General features: G+C 33.1%; 1 protein-coding gene across 2 annotated transcripts; it reads right to left on the reverse strand.

Moving 5' to 3' along the window:
* Positions 1 to 13,932: 13,932 nt before the first annotated feature.
* LOC105398333 lies at positions 13,933 to 18,858 on the reverse strand. Of its 2 annotated transcripts, XM_038112842.2 has the most exons (5): positions 18,657 to 18,858; positions 18,507 to 18,572; positions 18,051 to 18,140; positions 17,897 to 17,959; positions 13,933 to 17,743 (listed from the first exon to the last, which is right to left on the reverse strand). In XM_038112842.2, exons 3-5 carry the CDS (start codon positions 18,104 to 18,106, stop codon positions 15,253 to 15,255), a joined length of 2,610 nt encoding a protein of 869 aa, XP_037968770.2. In that variant the 5' UTR covers positions 18,107 to 18,140; positions 18,507 to 18,572; positions 18,657 to 18,858; the 3' UTR covers positions 13,933 to 15,252. The 2 variants fall into 2 exon arrangements, with proteins under 2 accessions (XP_037968770.2, XP_048483949.1); XM_048627992.1 differs by having other exon boundaries at positions 18,507 to 18,858.
* Positions 18,859 to 20,571: the final 1,713 nt, after the last annotated feature.

Below are 20,571 nucleotides of genomic sequence, written 5' to 3' on the forward strand. Positions count from 1 at the left end.
GACAGGTTCCTTAAAAAGAAGGTGAAATCTCTATAAATAAGATTTTTTTGTTGTTTCATGTTTCCTTTAATAATAGTTAGGTTTTATTATTTTTGTTAATTGTACCTACTTCAAATTTAATTAGTTAAAAGATTCACCCAGTCGTAGGTTGGCTGGAAGAAATTGCTTTTTGCCAATAAGCCCGCCTTTGTATACGTCCTATATGTTTTAAATTTGTAATCTGTTTTGTATATTGTTTGTTTGTGTACAATAAAGCGTTTATAAATAAATAAGCATAGTTCCATAAGAGCGTTCACATAATTTTAGGGATTTTTAGGTGACTTCCTAAATTAAATTACCTATAACTGTATACCTAACTCTCATGATATGATAGATATGAGTACCTGCCATTGTTTTTAGGTTTTGGTATAAAGATGGCCTGCTACATCACAGGCTATCACAATTTATAACGAGGTATTTGATAAACAATAGACGAACAAGATAGAGCATTAGAGGAATAAAAACGTCTCGACATAAGAACACTTAACTTTCCAAATTAGTTTGGTTACAAGATTTGTGACTTTATTAATTGGTTTGCAATGGTTGTTATTCGGTTGAATTAAACACGTATTTCTCGGTTTGACAGTAAACATAATCATGAAGACAGCATTTAGCTTTGTTTTTGTTTGTGATACTCTATCTTGTTCGTTTATTCTTTATCAAAGAAGTAGGTACCTACATCTGAAACGTGCATTTACAATATAATAATAAATAGTAAAGGTAGGTATTGTGTTTTCTTCTTCCTACTAACCAGTGTTGTTATTTTACTGAAAGTTGTGATAGCGTAGCTGTGTTTGCACATGGTTTATTGTAACAATACAGTTATGTGGATATTTACATTTTATTTAATGCATTGTACCTATATTATAAATTATTACTCTTGCCTGCAAACTAACGTAAACTAAATTAAAACAATAATAATCTAGAAGTCCTTTAAAGTTAAAACTATGGTTTGCTATGTGTTGGAATATAAAATATCGAATAATAATTATGTAAAAAATACGGCAAATATATTGAATAAAGCGATGCCTCTGTTTTATTATTATTACATTCTTATAATTTACACATATTGCACTATACTTGCCTACCGAGGTAATCATGAGACAAAAAATCCAAATGCACATCAACCTAATTTCACAACCATCGTTTATTCAACAATCATCCATCACACGGCTACAATCCTAAAATCCTTCGGCAAATAAAGTGTTTTCCCAATTTACCCAACAGATTACCAAAACAGTTAAAAACATAATACAATAGACAAACTTAGGCGCCCTCATTTAAAAATATTGCAACAGAAACTCGTTTTTGTGTGTTTGTTAAATTCATGTTATCAGTCAAATTTTTTCTTGCTCTTATTTCTGTCTTCTTTTTGGATTTATTACGTTTTGTTTTGTTTTTAAAGCTTAAGCATACACTGAAAGAGCTATTACTTGGACCTTCTATAAGCTCTGTGTAAAGTATAACGTTAATTTGTTTTGTTAGAAATATGACTGTAACCTATAGGACATATATTTTATAGGACAGTTTTTCCCACGAAATTCGCTTCTTAATGTTACACCTAAAGCTAACTAAAGCCGCCAATTAAAAAAAAACTTTTTTCAATAGCACATCCATGTACTTACACTTCACCTTAAAGTTTCTTGGGTGAGATTTTAACTAGGCTACCTATGTGTTCAGCCAGAGTGTCAGTTTACTTTAAGTTAAATTTCAAGTCCTGCCGTTTTTCCGTGAAAAGTAAGAAATTGGAAACAATTTCTTTTATAATATTTATAGGTATGGTAACAATAATTTATTTCGACACATTTTCAAAAACTAGTTAAATGACATCATTCTTATAAGTAAATATTTCCTTTTAGTTTTCCCGAAAATTATTAGATTTTTCCCGCGACGTAAATCTATCTATGGCCATCCAACTTCAAAGAATATTTGAAAAAAATATTTATATAATTTTATTGGTTCATTGAGAGCGGTGGTAGCTCAGTCGGGTAAGCGTCCGCTGCTCACGCCATAGATCCGGGATTGAATCCCGCGACTGACATCTACCGAATCAGTTTTTGGAATGGAGTGAGTCTTTGGAATTTAATTTATTAGGTATACTATCGCTCTTACGGTGAAGGAAGACATCTTGAGGAAAATTGCATTTTATTATCTCTAGATAATTATGTGAACCCACGAACCCTCAGTGGGTCAAGGTGATTTAATATTAAAAGGAAGAAAAAAAGCACAAAAAAGTTATCAAAAGATGGCGATAGAGTAGATACCTACTTTACTGAATGTTTACATGCACCGGTTAAGTATACAATACCTCATTCTCTTATTATATCAAAATCAAGGTTTAACAAACAAAACATAAAATTATAATACAATATTTGTACATCATTAGACAAATAACTTAATCACACAATTGTTATTATTGGATACAATGTTGAAAAGTCGTTTATAGAGTAATGTTCATTTAGGATTTAAGGTGAGACCTAGGTTAAACATTTGCTCAAGTAGATAAACACTGTACGATATACCTACCGAGTTATGAATATTTGTAATAATGTTAGTTTTCGGCAAATTTCGCAAAATATACATATGTTTGTGACAACTAAATATAATAATATGTTGTAGGAACTTACAAATTTTTAATAAATGTGATTATCGTGACTCACGATAATCCTAGAGCCCCACAAAAGAGAGTTAGCCTAGTGACATCAAACATTTGTATGATGTTAGCGATTCTGAAGACAAGGTATAAAAAGTTTATTTAACAATTTCAAAACCTATCATTCTTTGTTAAAAAATGTATTCTATGGGTGTTTGTATGAAGTCAATTTTCAAGTACAAAATTTATAGTTTGGTATCTAGTCTATGGTTTGGTATTGCTGAAATTAAGTCTTGTGGCTTCAGATTGTGTAACACTTATTTCTTTGAGTGAAACGGAAGTACAATCTGTTAAAAGTATCAAAGCACGCAGATACATGTATTACAAATTATTCACTCGATTACCTTACTGTCTAAGCACTACAAGGAACCGCAGGCAATCCCAATATTATGTCACCACCTACCTACTGAGCCCAAACATAAATTCATTACAAAAACATGCATTCAAAAACCTTATAGAAATCGATACTTATTCAATAATCACACTTGAACCAACCTACCTCAACTTCCGACAAAGATATTTCGCAATTTTTTCACAAAAACATACAAATCATTTAACACAAAAATCAGGGTGTTTTGCCGATACGAGAAAAAAGTATAATGTGTTACAGTATCATATGCGCAATTGAGCATACGAAAGCATACACGCTTTGGTTAATTTGTACAATGTATTTTGTGATTGTGCCATTCATTTCATTGTAATGTATTGTTGAAAAGAGTGGTTGATGCCAAAGAGTAGGTTGACGTAGAATAGAAGTGACCTAGATCCTAGAATATTATTTATTATTGATTTATTAAAAGTAGTAGTTTACGACTTCCATCCTTATTTAGGTAATTTGGTATTTATTTTTTGATAGGAAATACTAATGATAAATATTTTTAAAGAGCCCCAGTTGCTTTAGGCTTTCAAAGAGATATTATTTAACCCATCTAAGTAGGTATTATATTCATGTACTTAATCATTGTTTTTCAGTTTCGTATCCGCGATTACGCAATATTTATAAATTTCACACATGACACTTAGTATACTATCACGATAAGTACTAACTACGAGTATTAACATTTCCTACTCCAGTTTCGTTTCATCTCAGAAGCAACTAGGCATAGTTCCCGTCACTTCTGCCTTTGCCTTGTTATTCAAAACGATTTATTATTTGCACACAAAAAAGCGACCACCTCACCACCCGCTGCGATGCCCCCATGATTTTTACATCTCAATTAAATTCAGTTTTATTTACAACACAATTGTTACAAGTTCCATTAAAGTGGGTACAGCATTTTGAGTTCGCTACCGATGGCCCTCAAACACATGGGACGGAGTTCGATTCCTATTGAATTTGTTTGAAGATGTTTTTTTCTGGGGTGCGTTGAATAGTTTTGCATAATTTCTGAACTGATATGTGGATGATTTAATAACGATGATCGTTCTTTGTTTTAGATTTTCATTGAGGATTCCAATGCAAGTGTCTATTATAATTCGTATTATTTACAAAAACTTTTTAGATATGAGTTCAAGTAAATTGAGGTTTGTATTATTGGTTTTGTACGATGATCTTCATGATTAACACGACAGTGATACAGATATTTTAATTTGAACAACACAAAAGCACCGTACAGCGGCTTATTAGTAACAATTGAATTTTAAATTGATAAACCTACTAATCTAATTATTTCTCATGTAGAATCAGTATTATGTACCGCTCTTAATGCATGTGTGATAGTTATACATAACTAAGTACCAAAGACAATTTGATTACATGTATCCCATTTACTTGGCCTCCACTCCTACCTAACCTACCCTATGAATGTAGAAATTGTTTTCAGAATCAAATGAAATCAAATCAATCCTCCCCGTCCGACACAGGCTAGGGTTCTGGCATGTCTATTACATTACTGAGGCCCTGTTTCACAATGTCTGGTTAGTGGCTACCTTTGAGATAAAATACATGCTGTCACTGTCAAAAAAATAATAACAGAGAGTGACAGCATGTATTTTATCTTACAGCTAGACACTAACCAGACATTGTGAAACAGGGCCTAAGTAAATGAAATTACACCGGTACTGAGGGCTAAATTGTTTTCCTCCAACCTTTATCGAACTACATATACTCACAAAGAATGAAAATGTTCCACTTAGGTAGGTACATAATCTCGACACCAAATGACCCCAATTTTTTTAAACATTTAATTTAGAATTTGATGAAAATATTTACGTTTTAGTTGGTAACTAGCTGTCCCCGCGCGCTTCGCTTCGCCTTAAAAAGTTTTCCCGTGGGAATTCCGGGATAAAAAGTAGCCTATGTTCTTTCCCAGGGTCTAGACCGTATGTATACCAAATTTCATTCAAATCCGTTCAGTAGTTTTGTCGTGAAAGAGTAACAGACAGACAGACAGACAGACAGACAGACAGACACAGTTACTTTCGCATTTATAATATTAGTTAGGATATTCTAATCAATATTGCAGACGGCGTCTATAAGGTCTAAGCCTTTTACGTTTATGAGTATTTTGTTGATATTGTCATTGGAACTTTTTCATTGCTTGTGAGTGTATTTTCAAGAACATTAAAAAAAAAATATCTAAAAAGGCTTAATAGATTGAAGTCGTCAAGGATTTCTAATCAGGCGATGGATTAAAAGTTCAAAAACTACCGGCCAGTTTCTATAATTCTATCTACCGATGACTGGTAGTCAAGGACTTTGGTTATACCTAAATAATACAAAGTTCTTGCAGGTCATACGATTTTAACAGGTTGTAACTTTTAATATGTCAAAATAGTATGAAAGTAACTACCAGTCATCGGTAGATAGAGTTGTTGAAACTAGCAGACCGTTTTCCCACTGCTGAAAAAGGGTAGATTATGTCTCTACATTAATAGAAGTACTTAGCTTATTAGTATAGTAAACTATAATATATATATATACTTAGTAATATAGTTTCATCAGTTTGGTCGGTTAATCAGTTTTCATGACCGCAGAAGTGCATAAAGCCCCTAAAAGTGACCATCAGTCCTACAATAAAAAATAAAAAACCGACTTCAAAAAACCACTAAAATGTAAAAAAAGATCAGTTCCTGCTTAGGTATATATTTGTAATGTCACATAAAATTGATGTACTTAAATTATTTCTTACATTTTAGCGGTTTTTTGAAGTCGGTTTTTAATTTTTTTTCAATTATTATTTTATTTTATTGTTTTTAGTTAATTTTCAATAATATTCAATCAAAAGTAAGATGCAAATGATACCAACTACTAGTCAATACGAATCAGTCAAGCCTAAAAACGAGGTAGTTGCTATATACCGTTGAGGAGTTCCCCTGACTGCCTTCCGTTTCCATCATCAGATCAGCTCAGGGTCACCATCATATTCTTTTGTTATAAGAACTATATTTACGTTCTAAATTTCATTAGAATCGGTTAATAGGTGCCCAAAATGGAAATTAATACCCTGTTTTTACCCCTTTACCCACCCTTGGGGGTGAGATAAAATTCTGAAAAAAAAAATAGGACCACCTGGAAGCTCAACACAATACAAGAAAAAAAGAATTTTCAAAATCGGTCCATAAACGACGGAGTAATCGGTGAACATACGTAAAAAATATATTTATAAAAAAAAATCCCGACGAATTGAGAACCTCCTCCTTTTCTTGAAGTCGGTTAAAAAGTTCGATTCGTGTTTACAAAAAACGACACGTATCCATAACAGCTTTCGAAGAACCTTTTATATTCAATTCAAACGACTTCTTAATTACATACAAATAAAATTATTTACCCACACACACACACACACACACACACACACACACACACACACACACACACACACACATACATACCCATGCAAAGATAGCAGAGTCTCACACACATGCGCACACACACACACACAGCGTAAGCTACAATCAAAATTAAGAGTCCCAGTGACAATCCCGACGAATTAAACGAATCTCACTTACCCTCACACACTATTACTTACAAAACTTACCCGTTCAAGCCAAACCACCCCTTAAAAGCGCACTTTAAAGTTGAAATTCCTGCATCAAACAACATGACAATGCTACTACTTTTGATAGTGGCATTATCCTTACAATAGTGCTTGGATATTAAGAGTTGAAGCGAGTTACGTGATTTTCGGTGTTATTGTGTGAGGGATAAGGTAGGTTTTTGAGGGTTGGCGGGTACAATGCCTCTGTAGGTGTAGGGGTCGAAAAATCCGGCCCCTGTCAGACACCCCGCGAAGTAAGCCATGATCTGTTCTGACTGCCATGTTACGGGTAAACTCAGATCTACAGCGAGTTCAAAATAAATCTGGAGGCTTTTAGTTTTTGTCAACGAATGATAACGAGGTGTTTTAAAGGTTAACATGTTTATCAGTGCTATCTATCCGAATGTTTTTTGTACTTGTTTGAAAGGTACGTCATCATAGCAATTAGCAATCCGTATTTTATCTAAAATTGTATGACAAAAAAGTATGAACGGTCGTATCTACAGACTGTATAGTTACGTGTATCAATAACAATATCATTTTACAAACCTAAAACATGTGTTTAATTATAAAAAAAAACTTCTTTTTAAATTTTAATTTCACCCGAAACCTCGAAACTTTTAAAACATGCCGAGCCAAAACTTCACCCGCAACGCACGCCGCCGTGCAGATTAGAGCCCATGAATAGAAGTAATGAAATAAATATTTTGCCGGTGGGGCAACTCAACCGCTTGGGCGCACTAACCCCCAATAACTAACTAGCCGGGCGTTTTGCACAATACCCGGCCGTTTTGTGAAAATCCCAAATTGTCTGCGGTTAAGAGCCGTGAAACTTTGCCGTTTGATTGACTGGAAGGAACTACCGGTTTTTACCGGTTATTAGGTACTTTGACGAGTTGCAGACTTGGGGAGATGTTGGATGATGCATTATATAAATGCATGTGCGGTTTTGTGAAAAGATTAAACAGCGAGATAAATAAATGATGATTACGATGACTCAACGGAAGTTGAAGCCTACGCACAATATTGTGAAAAAGGAGTGCAGCATAGCATAAAGTAAAGTTTTGGATGGCAAAACCAATTTTGATGGTGTGGTCGTAATTTGTCGTAATTATCGGTATCTTATTTTGACATTGCCTTTAAGAAATAGATGGATAAATATAGATATCATTCGTTGATAAACTAAAGAGAAAAGAAACTTTGGAAAATTTAATCTTTTTATAATCTCAAGCTTGACAAATAAGTACGGTGGCCTGCGCCTAAAAGTATACAGGCGGAGTTTTTAAAATAGCGAACCCTGATGATGAAGCGACCAGCTACATCTGGGGACGTGTTGTGTGTGATGTGTGTAGCAGTGGTGTTTATGTGGATGTGCTTGAGCAGCATGTGAGCTTGAGATCGCTATTTCAAAAACTCCGCCTGCATATTTTTAGGCGCAGGCCACCGAACGTATGTACATTAAAATGTTCCCACAAAGCAGAATTCTAATTTCAAACTCCAACGCTTCCCACTTCTAAATCAAACAATTTAAACCGAATAGACGAAAAACTGTTGACTTTGCAAACTTAAAACTACAAATACGATTTGAATGAAGCCCTGCGGGCAACAAAGCTATAGTGTTGTGCTGAGTAACGACAAATATTACTATCGATAAAAAGTATTGTATGATGTAACCACTGGGGTTGCCACTACCGAACATTAGCAATTAACAATCCATAAGTAGTGACGCTCGCTTGACAAATCTGACGTTACTTATATCAAATCAAATCAAATCAAATCAAATCATTTATTTGTTTAACACAGGTTAATGGTAAGGTGGTAAATATATACAAAGTTCCACTATGCTATGCCACAGGGCGTACAAATATTTTAAAGATTAAAGTCCATGCTACATATGACATGCAATAACTACAAAGATAAAAGAAAAAATACATATAGAAATTTAAGCCAAATAATAATTTTGTTGCAAAAAAAATTATATGAAAATAAATATAAAAAAAAAACCTAATGAACTCATTAATAAGTTTGTCAATGTGTGTGCGTGTGTCTATGTCAAGAATGATTATATATTAAATTCGTCTAATTAAATTAAAATGGTGAAAAGTAATAAAATTATTTGTTTTAAAATTAGTAAATGTCAAGAAGGAATTCATTTATAGAATAATATGCTTTATTGATGAGATATTTTTTTAGTTTAAGTTTAAACGCATTGAGATCATCAATCTGTCGTATGGTATTTGGGATTTTATTATAAATTGCGGGTGCCATTCCGAAAATATTTTTACTGAACTTGGCCGTTTTGTGTCCAATATTGCAGATTCTGTCACCGTAGCGCTGACTTTTGAATCGTTCAAAGAGATTGGGGTTCGATTTTACAAATGCGGCTATTTCATACACATAAAGAGACGGAAATGTAAATAAATTATTATTTTTAAAATACGTTCTACAGCTATCTGTGCGTTTAAGCTTGAAAATTGCACGAATGCATCGTTTTTGTGATTTAAACACTACATCCCTGTTAACAGTGTTTCCCCAAAAGATTAAGGAAAATCGTAATAGAGCCTCAACGTTACCTTTGTAGGCGATTAAAACTGTCTCTTTATTCGCAACTTTACCTAATTTGTGTAAAGCATAAGAGAATTGGCTTAATTTTTTTGTGACATGTTCAGAGTGAGATCTCCACGACAAATCACTATCTATGTACAGACCAAGGAATTTGGTAATATTAGTATGTTCTATTTTATTATTATTATATTTAATGTCAATATTTAAAATGTCTGAATTATTTGGATTAAATGTCATTATTTTAGTTTTTTCTAAATTTGCCAATAGACTGTTATCATCTAGCCAATGTATTATGTCCTGAAGGGTTACGTTAATTTCATTTTCTAATGATGAAATATTATTTGCCGAAAATACCACTGTGCTGTCATCAGCGAATAGTACTACAGGATGCTCTGTTATTTTGGGAAGATCATTGATGTAGATTAAAAAGAGAAGTGGTCCCAGTACACTACCCTGAGGTACGCCATATTGAACGGTTCGAGCACGTGAGAAGTGAGAGAGTTCACTTTTTGCGTTATAGCACATTCTATCAATTTGTGTTATTTGGACACGGTTCGTCAAATATGATTTTATTAGAGAAAGCACATTACCTCTAATGCCATATTTTTCTAGCTTTGACAGAAGTATATTGTAATCAACATGATCGAATGCTTTAGTTAAGTCCATGTAGAGGGCTGCTACTGGGATTTTTTTATCTATTTTTCTTATTATATTCAAGAGAAAGTCATAGATTGCCATGTTTATTGTTTTATTCTGTCTGAAACCTTTTTGCTGTGGAGCCAACAGATTAAATTTTTCTAAGTATGAATAGAGACTATTATAAATGACCTTTTCAAATATTTTAGAAAATATAGGTATTAGTGCAATAGGTCTGTAGAAATTCATATTTTCTCTGTCTTCCTTTTTGAATAAGGGTTTTATGATAGAAACTTTTAATTTGTTTGGGTATTTACCCTGTTCTATGCAAAGGTTTATGATGTGACTTAAAATTGGGGCGATAATATCAGCGACAGATTTTATTACTTGAGTTGTAATACCATCATGGCCTGAGCTGTTAGTGTTTTTAAGTAGTTTAATTATACTCCATATGTCTTTAGGGATAGTGGGTTTAATGTACAGTGAATTAGAGTTAATAGGTATATTTTTAGTTACATCTTTCATGCATTTTTTATTGTTTCGGTTATTTGATGTATTATCATTATTTTCCTTTATATTTGTATAGAATTCATTAAACAACTCTGCAATGTTTAAAGGATCGTCTACAGTTTTACCATTGACAGTTAATTTGTAAATATATTCTTTTAGGTTATTAGATTTAAATTGGTTTATTATTTTCCAAGTCATTTTACATTTATTGTCCGCTGTTTTAATAAGGTAGTTATTTTGAGATTTCTGTGTTTGTTTAATTATTAGTTTTAATCGCTTTGAATATTCATTATATTTGTGTTTATCCAGTGATGATCGTGATACTCTATATTTCCATAAAAGGTTACGTTTATTTTTACTACAGAGTTTTATACCCTTCGAAATCCATTTAGGTTTTCGATCACATGACATTTTTATTTTGACGTAAGGAAAACAGAGGTTATAAAATAATTCAAAAATTTCATGAAATTTCTCGAATGCTGTGTGGGCATCAATATCACTTTGATTCCAGATCTCATTAAACGAGATCGCACCTAGACACTCTCTAAATTTATTTATATTTTCATCACTATAATCTCTTTGGAACTTATACCAATAATTTAATGTGCAGAAAGATTTTACTGGGAAATTCATCAGTTGCGCAGAGTGATCGGAGAGTGCAAAATCAATAACTTTACTGTAGCTTCCTGTGATATTATGGAATATGTTATCAAGGCATGTGCCACTAGCCAGTCTTGTTGGTTGATTTATTTCCACTTTCATATTATAGCTGTGTAATATATTTAAGAAGCCATTTGAATTTTTGTTTTTTATTAACATATCAATGTTAAAGTCTCCACAGATTATTACCTTCTTTTTACTATTACAACAGATTGTGTGTAATATTTTATCTAAAGCACTAAAAAAGGAATCGTACGCATTATTTGTGTATTTAGGGACCCTATACACGCATAGTATTATTATGTTGTGCTGCGTTAACTCTATACAACTGCATTCCAGTACATTAGCAGTACTTAAGTTCTCGACATTTTTTAAAACTTTAAATTTATGATTATTGTGAATCAGAATACATGAACCACCATGTCTATTTTTCCTATAATAGCTTGAAGCTAGTGTATAATTTTGTATGTGTAGCAAATCAGAATCATCCGCTATCATGTTATGCTCAGTGATGCATAAGACATCAATGGGGCTACCTTGAGTTCCAGTTTTTAGTTGGTCTAAATTGAGCAATAATTCGTCAGATTTGTTAATGAGTCCATTTATGTTTTGGTGAAGTACAGTCAATTTATTGTGCAAGAAAAAGATTGTTATTTGGCTCTGTCAAGTCAATATTATTATTAATGTCAGATTTATTCAATTCATTGATTTTACGAATGTTCAGAGCTATGTCATTTAGTATTACATTGATTCCTACAGCATTTAGTTGTCCATATCTAAGAAACATTGTATGGTCATAGGATAGATTTACATTTGGATCCATCAAATAAACATGCTCATTTGAGAGAACATCCAGATAGAGTAGGTTATTAAATGATTCTACTCTCCAATTAAATACATTTGTGTTCTCTGAATATTTATAAGTAGGCATGCAAACCAAAATATTCGTATGAACAATGCTCTCCGTTGCTTGTCTTATGTGCAGAACCAGCTCAAAATAATTATTTGTATGTTTGAAATCTTCTTCTCCAATCATCATAATACACATATCATTTTTCGTAAGATTTTTTAATTTCATTTGCAGATCACTGAAAATTACCTTAATCCCTGTGTTAGGATAGATATAATGACAGAACTCGTATTCCTCTCCCCAAATCACTTTCGCTGTCTCTAGTATGCTTTGATTTTTGGTGGTGCTAATGAGCAAAAGTTTATTCTTCTTTTTTTCTTGGCTTGATTTAATTACTGGTCGTTTACCATGTTTTTTAGGTAGCTTTGATTTAGTTTGATTATTCTTTTCTGCATCCGTTTGAGTTTGTTTGTCCACTTTTTTATTCTTTTTAACTTCATTTTTTTGTGTTTGCTTGTCTACTTTGATTGCATCTTGTTTTAATTTTCCCTTTTGTGGTGTCCCTTTTTCTTTATTCCCTTTTAATTTAAATTATATGGATCTGAAAGATGTTTGACAGACGAGAAATGATGCTTATGTGTATGTGTTAGTACGGCGTCAAAAAGCAAATAATAATTATTATAATATTATTAATCATTAAAAAATAATATATTATGTAGAAGTACGTAAATTGACTTACCTTTAAAACATCCCCCGTATCAACGATTTATCGATAAAATCTATGCATATTCGTCACAACACTAAAACAAAGTGATTAAACGAAGACTCCTTTTATTAGGGGTGATAGTTAAACAAATCGGCGCATGTGAAACTGCCCTTATGGACTAATGGTTGGGATTAAATGTGGATCAGTGGAATTGGTGGGATATATGCTTAATAGCTTTGATTCTAGATTGAAATTATGAATCAAATATTGTAAAGTAATTTTGTCAATAAATCACTGGATGTAATATAATACGTCTGTTGTATGGTAATATGGTGTGTTGGGAAACCTTACCACCACTACCACCAACGTAGCGTAGGTATCAACAATCCACAGCATCTCTTAACTGGTACACATTAGATTAGTCAGATTCAAAAAAAATATAGGTATGTTTTAAAAAATGAGATAAGTAAATTATTATGACAAAAATTACAAACCACGGCCAAAATGTAAGGTCAGTCAAAGTTTTACATTACTTTTATTTATGTAATTCATAATTACTGAAATCATTACGCTGAAACCTACAAGATAAACAAATGACTAAATACTTATAGCAATAAAACGGCAAATTTTCAGACGTGAAACACTTGAAGGCTTCAAACGGCAAAATCGCTAGCAAAACACTTGCGCAGACTTACGCTCCGTCTTAAACGGTTTTTCAAATCGTATAAAGTATTCATAAAAAGGGGGGTCCCCCTCCCTTTGAGGAATTTGTTTGCGATTCAGCTTACTACTTACAGATGGGCCGTTTCACAGTGGGCTAGGATCTTTAGTGCAAACATTGTGTTGCCCAACAGTTGTTTAGGGTTTGAGTTGCGCTTTAAAGTTGCCCGTGTGCCGTTAGCTTTACCTCGTCCTGTGTCCTGTAAAGTCCTGGACTCCTGGTACTCTAGTTCGCGGTTATGGTCAATAATATACGTCTGCTATATTTTTATGAGTTAGAACACGAACACAATAATAATATAATAATTATGGTATTGATGATTATTTCGACTATATTCCACCGTAAGTAATTATAATAATACCTATAAGTACGAGTAATTTTCAAGTCAAATTTGCTAGGCGAATAAAAGCTCCTTCGATTTTCAAAGATTCTACATAATATTATAGTTGCATGCATTAAGAGTGGTATACTAAGATGAAAGGTAGTGACTCAGGGGGTCATTCTGCACAACTTTTGTTGTACGTCTTTTGAAAAAAGTCAAATGACTGTCAAGATTTCTATAGAGCAGCAAATATTTTTCGCTTTTCAAAAGTTGTTAAACAAAAGTACTTAAGACGCTCTATGTTCCGAGTGCGAATTCTATCCAGGGGGTGAGGAAGCCCCGCACAGGCCACGCCCTATGCCCAATGAAAATGCTTCGCGCGCTTTTCGTTACGTCGCAGTCGCAACTCTCAAGAGTTGTATTTAGCACAGAGTAATTAACCATACAGAGAGATAATGAAACACAACATTAAACTATTTTTTTTTTCAAAATAGTATTTTTTTAAATCTATTGCTTAATTATAATAAACGGTTATTCTAAAGTATAGTAAAGCAAATACCTATATTCTATTATAATTAAGCAATAGATTTACTTCATAAGCTTTATTACATAATGTTGCTTTTTCAAAATTCTTTTTTTAAATATTATTACTAGTTATTTTATTAGAGAGGTTTATAAAATAATATACCTACTTGTATGGAAAACCATAAGCACAGTAGTAGGTATGTAAGCATCTCAGTAGGTTAAGAAGGTATGCCCAACTTCTCAATTTATTTACTGCAAAAATCAACGTCATGCTTTCCAGCATCTTCCCATCTATTTTTATTTTTATTTACGCATCATTTAAATCTACGTAATGGGTACTTCATCGGTACTTCCAATAAATAAATAAATTTCGTAAAAAATGTTTGTGGTTGATAAAACACAGCTTTTTTAATATACCGACATAAAATACTATATATAAAACTTTTTTTTCGATCTCGCATACAAAATTCCACAGTAGGTATAAAATTTTGTATAGGAGATCGAAAAAAAAGTTTTATATATAGTATTTTATGTCGGTATATTAAAAAAGCTGTGTTTTATCAACCACAAACATTTTTTTACGAAATTTATTTATTTATTGGAAGTACCGATGAAGTACCCATTACGTACATTTTTAATATTAACACAGCTTTTTTAATGTAACGTCATAAAATACTATATATAAAACTTTTTTTTCGATCTCGCATACAAAATTCCACAGTAGGTATAAAATTTTGTAGGGGAGATCGAAAAAAAAGTTTTATATATAGTATTTTATGACGTTATATTAAAAAAGCTGTGTTATATCAACCGAGTTTTATCATTTGCGAGGTTATGACATCGCTAAATTTAAAGGATACAGTACAGGAGATTGAAAATACAAAAAAATTATATGTAAAAATATGTTTTTATTACCTTAAATACAAAATCAGTAATTATCATTTTTAGATCATCAAAATCAGTATAGAGTTAAAATATTAGGTAGGTTTACATATTACATTGGTACAGTGGCTTATAAGTAAGACTAATACAAATTATTTACGGTGAGTAGTAGGTAATATAAATTGGGTGATTCGGATCATTTACTAAAACTCCGTGAAATCGAGTCGCCTGGATATACCAGATGAAGTGGATGGGTTGTTTGATATACCAGATGAAGTGGATGGGTTGTTTGATATACCAGATGAAGTGGAGGGGTTATTTGATGGTACATCATTTTCTTTGTTTTCTGCGGAAAGTTGAATGTCTCTTATGGGCATACCACGCATGTGTCGTGGATCTATTAATTCCGGCAGTAAGCATTTCTCATAAAACAAAATCAATTTTGGCTCCATTTTCAACTTCCAAAACTCATCATCTTTTTTAATGTATTCCACTTTCAACGGTATATTCTCTCCTGCCCAAATGCCAAATATGCATTGTTGCCTTCCAGTAACGTGGAGTTGTCCTTGGACTTGGTAAAACCAGTTCGATGTTTTGTTAATTTCAGTAGTACCTGTAACTTTATTAAATCTGAACAGCTGTATTTTTTTCTCCTTCACTGCAACATCTATTCCTGTTTTGACAGCTACAAGTGGGCATTTAACCTCGACAATGGTATCATCACCTATTAACCCATCCGGTGTGGCTCCGATGAATGCGTGTTCTCGGTCTATAAATAGTCCACACGGCTCAATATGCACATCTAGTTGTTTTGATAATTGTTGCAACGCCACCATCTCGTGCTCCACCCCATGTGCAATCGATGTTATGTGGGAAATATTTTTCTTATATAGTAAATTTTTTACTAGATTTGCAGTGCTTGTATTTACTTTTCTTTTGCAAATTTGCCCAAAATTGGATGCAGTTAACAAATTTTTTCGCAATTCCAACCACTGGCTCGACTCTCTCTGTAATATTGTTTGTCGTTCAATGCTGTCTCTATCAGCAGTAAGATTTTTAAAACTTTTCATGTACTCGGCTTTTGCTTTTTCATATTCCTCTGGGGTCATATCTGGAGCTGCACATGTAGATCCATAATCGTGCTGAACTTTTTTATGTTTATTTAACATTCTGTTCTTCTTTCTTGATTTTTTTTGGTTCAGTTTTCTTTTTAGGCACCTCTTTTTTTCCATGTCTTGTATTTTTCCTCTTGGACTACGGCCAAGGATTGATTTATATAATCGAGATATAGGTTGATGTTCATTGAAGGCTACTACAGCACCGGAACATCTTGCTTGGTAGCCCCTCCTTTGAGTGAAATTGACCCTTTTTCCTCCAACATACTTGGCCACTACACTGTTAAAGCGTTCTACACTGTTTGTGTCTACATCTTCAATAAGACTGCGAGCTTTTGCAGCTACATTCGCTACAATAGCACGCAATCTAAACATAAAAGTAGAGTTTTCTATTTGTGCCATCGTAGAACTCTCAATTACATTATCTTTATTGCACATATAGCCACTGCACCGTCGATGATCACCGTAAGAGTGGGCCAATGAATTCAAAATATCTTTATGTAAGATATTAATTTGTTCATGTTTTGAATTTGTATCTGTTTCCTCTTTCTTATGTTTTATGGAATTGATAATAGCCTTCCGCATAGCCATAATGCGTTCATTTGTTAGTGTTTTCCGATGCTGCAATGAATATTTTGTTTCCTTTGCTGTTGCTCGCATTTTGTTACAAAAATTACGTAAAACGTGGTTTCGGCACTCAATCTTTTCCACTGTATAGTTTCCATATGGATTGGAGTCTAAAATTTTTTTGTAAGTTGCCGAATCCCCATCTGCAATCAATCGTCCGTATATGATATTGTACATATCCAGGGAAGTTTTGAAACCTTCACTAATTATTTCAGCCTCCATCCCTGTGGAGGATCCATCATAGTTTTTGTAGCAGCTGTGGTCTTTAGGAACAACGGCCTTTTTAGCTGCTCTGGCACAAATAAGGCAGTATTTATTTTTGACTGCCATGAACAGCACTTCTCCAAATCTTCGACCGATGATAGTGGCTGCCCCAGATAAAGCCCGATAGTTGTTTCCATATGATCTAGCGGACCAACAACCATCAGCATATACATCTATTATCGGTATTCCATTCTGGAGTCTTCCTTCAGCAATTGCCGCTTCTCTTTCGCGCATGGCGGCTGCCTCCATAGATTCCACGGCAGTTTTTTCCCATTTTTCATAGACATAATCTTGGATTTTAGAAAAATACCTTTCTGTAAAAACTGGAACATCCATAGCAGACATGAGCTCCTCAAACTGGGAGAAGCCTATGCCTGTAGCAGTAATTCCAGTAGCAGCGGCGACATTGATGTCGACTGTTTCAGTCTTCGAAGAATTTTCCGATTCAATTTTAAAAACAACACCACACATATTACATTCAAATATAAATGTTGATAGGAAGCCAGCTCGCTTTTCCCCTTTTAATATGCAGTTCTCAAGCTTGCAGCCAAATAAATCATTATGGTGGGCTTTTTCTTTTAATTGTGACAGTACATAGTTAAAATCAATTATTCTTCTCCCATTAACTGGCTCATAATTTTCATTTTCTTTTTCTGGTCCAATTGTTAACTGGTGGTAATCAACCGATCTAAAAAAAATAAAAAATTATAGAAGATCTACAAAAATACCAAAACGTAATGTCATGCTCCGTGGCTAACCACTAGGCATTCATTTAGTTTTAATGTATGGAAAAATATCATAATACATTGAATAAGATGCGGAAAGGTGCCAAAGTACTTACTCATCATTTTGAGATGCTGAAATACTTGGTTCAGCGGCATCATGAAAGGACTGGTTCATTATTCTGAAAAAAAAAACAGAAATAGTTCAGAATTGTTATCTCTTCACCGCTGCTTCAACTTACTCCACCACTTTTAAACTTGAAAAGTACTTACTTATCATCTTTTGGTATCTTATTTTCAGTACTAAGCTTCAGTGGCGTCAGATTCATCAGTTGTACTTCATTGTTGGACTGTCCACTTGATCTAAAAACATTAACAATCATGAAATAAAGCAACTATAACTAGAAGATAAAAGTAGAAAGTTATTGGTATAGGAACAAGAAACAAAAAAAAACTTCTTAGGCGGCAAACGTTTAAAGATATGATAAAACGCACAGGTGTGAGATATTCTAAGAACAATCATTGCTAAAAAACCGCTAAAATGTTTAAACAATAGCCTAGCCATAAAACAAAGGCGCTGCATTTTCAATAAAACAAAAGACATGCCCATTTGTAAAAAAGGTTTAAGCAGGTAAAAAAACTAGGGAAAAGATGTTTACCGATGCTGGGAGACAGTTGCAAGTTTATGATAAAAAAATTACTACAATAAGTAGGTAGATATATACTTACTCATTGTTTTGATTGAATTGGAGTGAACTTGGTCCAGCGGTATCAGCGGTGTAGTCATAAATCGAACTGAAAAAAATATTTATTTTTATTTTATGTATTTTTTTAAAGGTTCAGCTAGGTATAAGTTGTTAGATCATAGTAGGTACTCACTTATTGTCTTGGATAATGTTTGGCGTAATACTTCTAGTGGTAACTTGTTCCACTGGGGTCAGTTTCGTTAGTTGGACTTGTTGGTTTTTATTGTCGGTTTTACTGCTTGACCTAAAATATTAGATATTATTAATGATGTAATATGTATAGTCGTTTGCAATAGAATCCAACAATCATGTAAACAAACCAAATTGTCACGATTACTCCGTAATCACATACATTTGACGATCAATTATGAACATAGTCTAGAACAGTCATAGAACGCACCATTGTTTTCACATTATCTTCAACACGATTTAACTTGTATTTTTATGTTAAATTTGTTAAAACATTTGCAACGTAAAAATTTCAAAGTATTTGACAAGCTGTCATCTTAGTTTTTTACTCATCGAACTCTATAAGTCATTGAAAAGTTAGTGTTGTTCGTAATCTGAAGTTATCTTTTAATTTTAATTTAATATTATTTGAATACAATAAAAAATAATTTTCAAGAGCTTAATATAATTAACCAAAACGAAAAAAGCAAGAGGAAGAAATGAAAAAGCCCGACGGCATTTTAGACACGGCAAGCGATGACACAGTGGTTCCATTTATAATTACGGTCACCGGCGACACTTCTGATAGTGATGATGAAGAAGACGAAGATTTAAATTTGTTTTAATAAACACTTTTTTATATATAATCAGTTTTATTTTATAGTCTATGGCTTATATATTTAATCTAATTAGAACACTATGACATCACTATGGGCATAAACAATACGCTGTCAATGTCAGTCCGCCATATTTGTTTACATGATTGTTGGATTCTATTGCAAACGACTATATGTAACTTTAGTGTTCACCAACAAAATATGATGTGGTTGATTACTCGGGCGCATGTCATTTACACTCTGTATAAATAGAAACGTTACACTACATTTTGACTACTCTGTGATGGAATTATGTCAAAAGGTATAATTATGAATCTTGTTACATAGTAGAAAGAGCTCAAAATGGCCTCGGCCGGCAGTGAATTGGCTCTAACCATTGTAACTATGTATCTATAATGCAAATAATTACCTATATAAATAAAAGATTTGGACAGTTCATTTTCCGTTGCATGAAAGACATTGAAAATGTTTTGAATGATTTTCTAATCATGTGTCAAAATCTTCTTATAATTTTTGTATGAACCTACCTACAGTAAGTAAGTATAAATCCAAAATAATACATTTACTTACCCAAATACGGCAGGTTTTCTTATTCCTACTTTTCTTTTCCTTTTTCTCATGCACACCTTCCGTAGTTCTTTATTTTTTTTGTTACCCATATCGGACACTCCTTAGTTAAATGTAAGACAATCACACACTGGTACTTATTAAACTTTTTGGTGTCAAAACAATGTATATGAGTAAATTATTTAATTACGAAACGACTTGTTCAGCGCGGCACAGAGCGTCCGTAACAAAACCACTCGCGGCGAGGTCCACCCGCCGACTGACTTCGCCGAGCGAAGCAATACTCTGGCTCGCCCAACGCAATAAGGTTGAAAGTTGCACACATTGAATTTGAGTGATGTTTTGTATAACTTTGTAATAACGAAATATTGAGATTTTTTCTAAAACCTCAAATTGGATTGGTATTAACTTTACATTTGACTTTAGTTCAATAAATTTTGAATGTAATAGATCAAAAAAAAAAGATTGTTGTCGCTGAAAATATCGAGTATTTCGAGACAAACAAATTTATTCGTTCAGTTTTTTTGACTTTTTTTTACCGCAAGTGCAGTAGACTATTGATAATTCTATTTCTGTTTCAGTTTTATTCATACCCTTCACTCTGTTATGATTTTTTTTTGGGTTTTTACTGTTATTGGTTAGGGGCAAACATTGCGACGAAAAAAACTTCGATTTCACGTAACAGTGAAGCTGACC

The sequence above is a fragment of the Plutella xylostella genome, chromosome 19, assembly GCF_932276165.1.
Source record: "Plutella xylostella chromosome 19, ilPluXylo3.1, whole genome shotgun sequence".
Classification (NCBI taxonomy): domain Eukaryota; kingdom Metazoa; phylum Arthropoda; class Insecta; order Lepidoptera; family Plutellidae; genus Plutella; species Plutella xylostella.

Coding starts and splice junctions, on each gene's coding strand:
- LOC105398333 (XM_038112842.2), bottom strand. CDS start 18,106: ATGAATCTGACGCCACTGAAGCTTAGTACTGAAAATAAGATACCAAAA. Junction 17,960..18,050: donor AAGATACCAAAAGATGATAA/GTAAGTACTTTT, acceptor TTTTTTTTTCAG/AATAATGAACCAGTCCTTTC. Junction 17,744..17,896: donor TCAGCATCTCAAAATGATGA/GTAAGTACTTTG, acceptor TATTTTTTTTAG/ATCGGTTGATTACCACCAGT.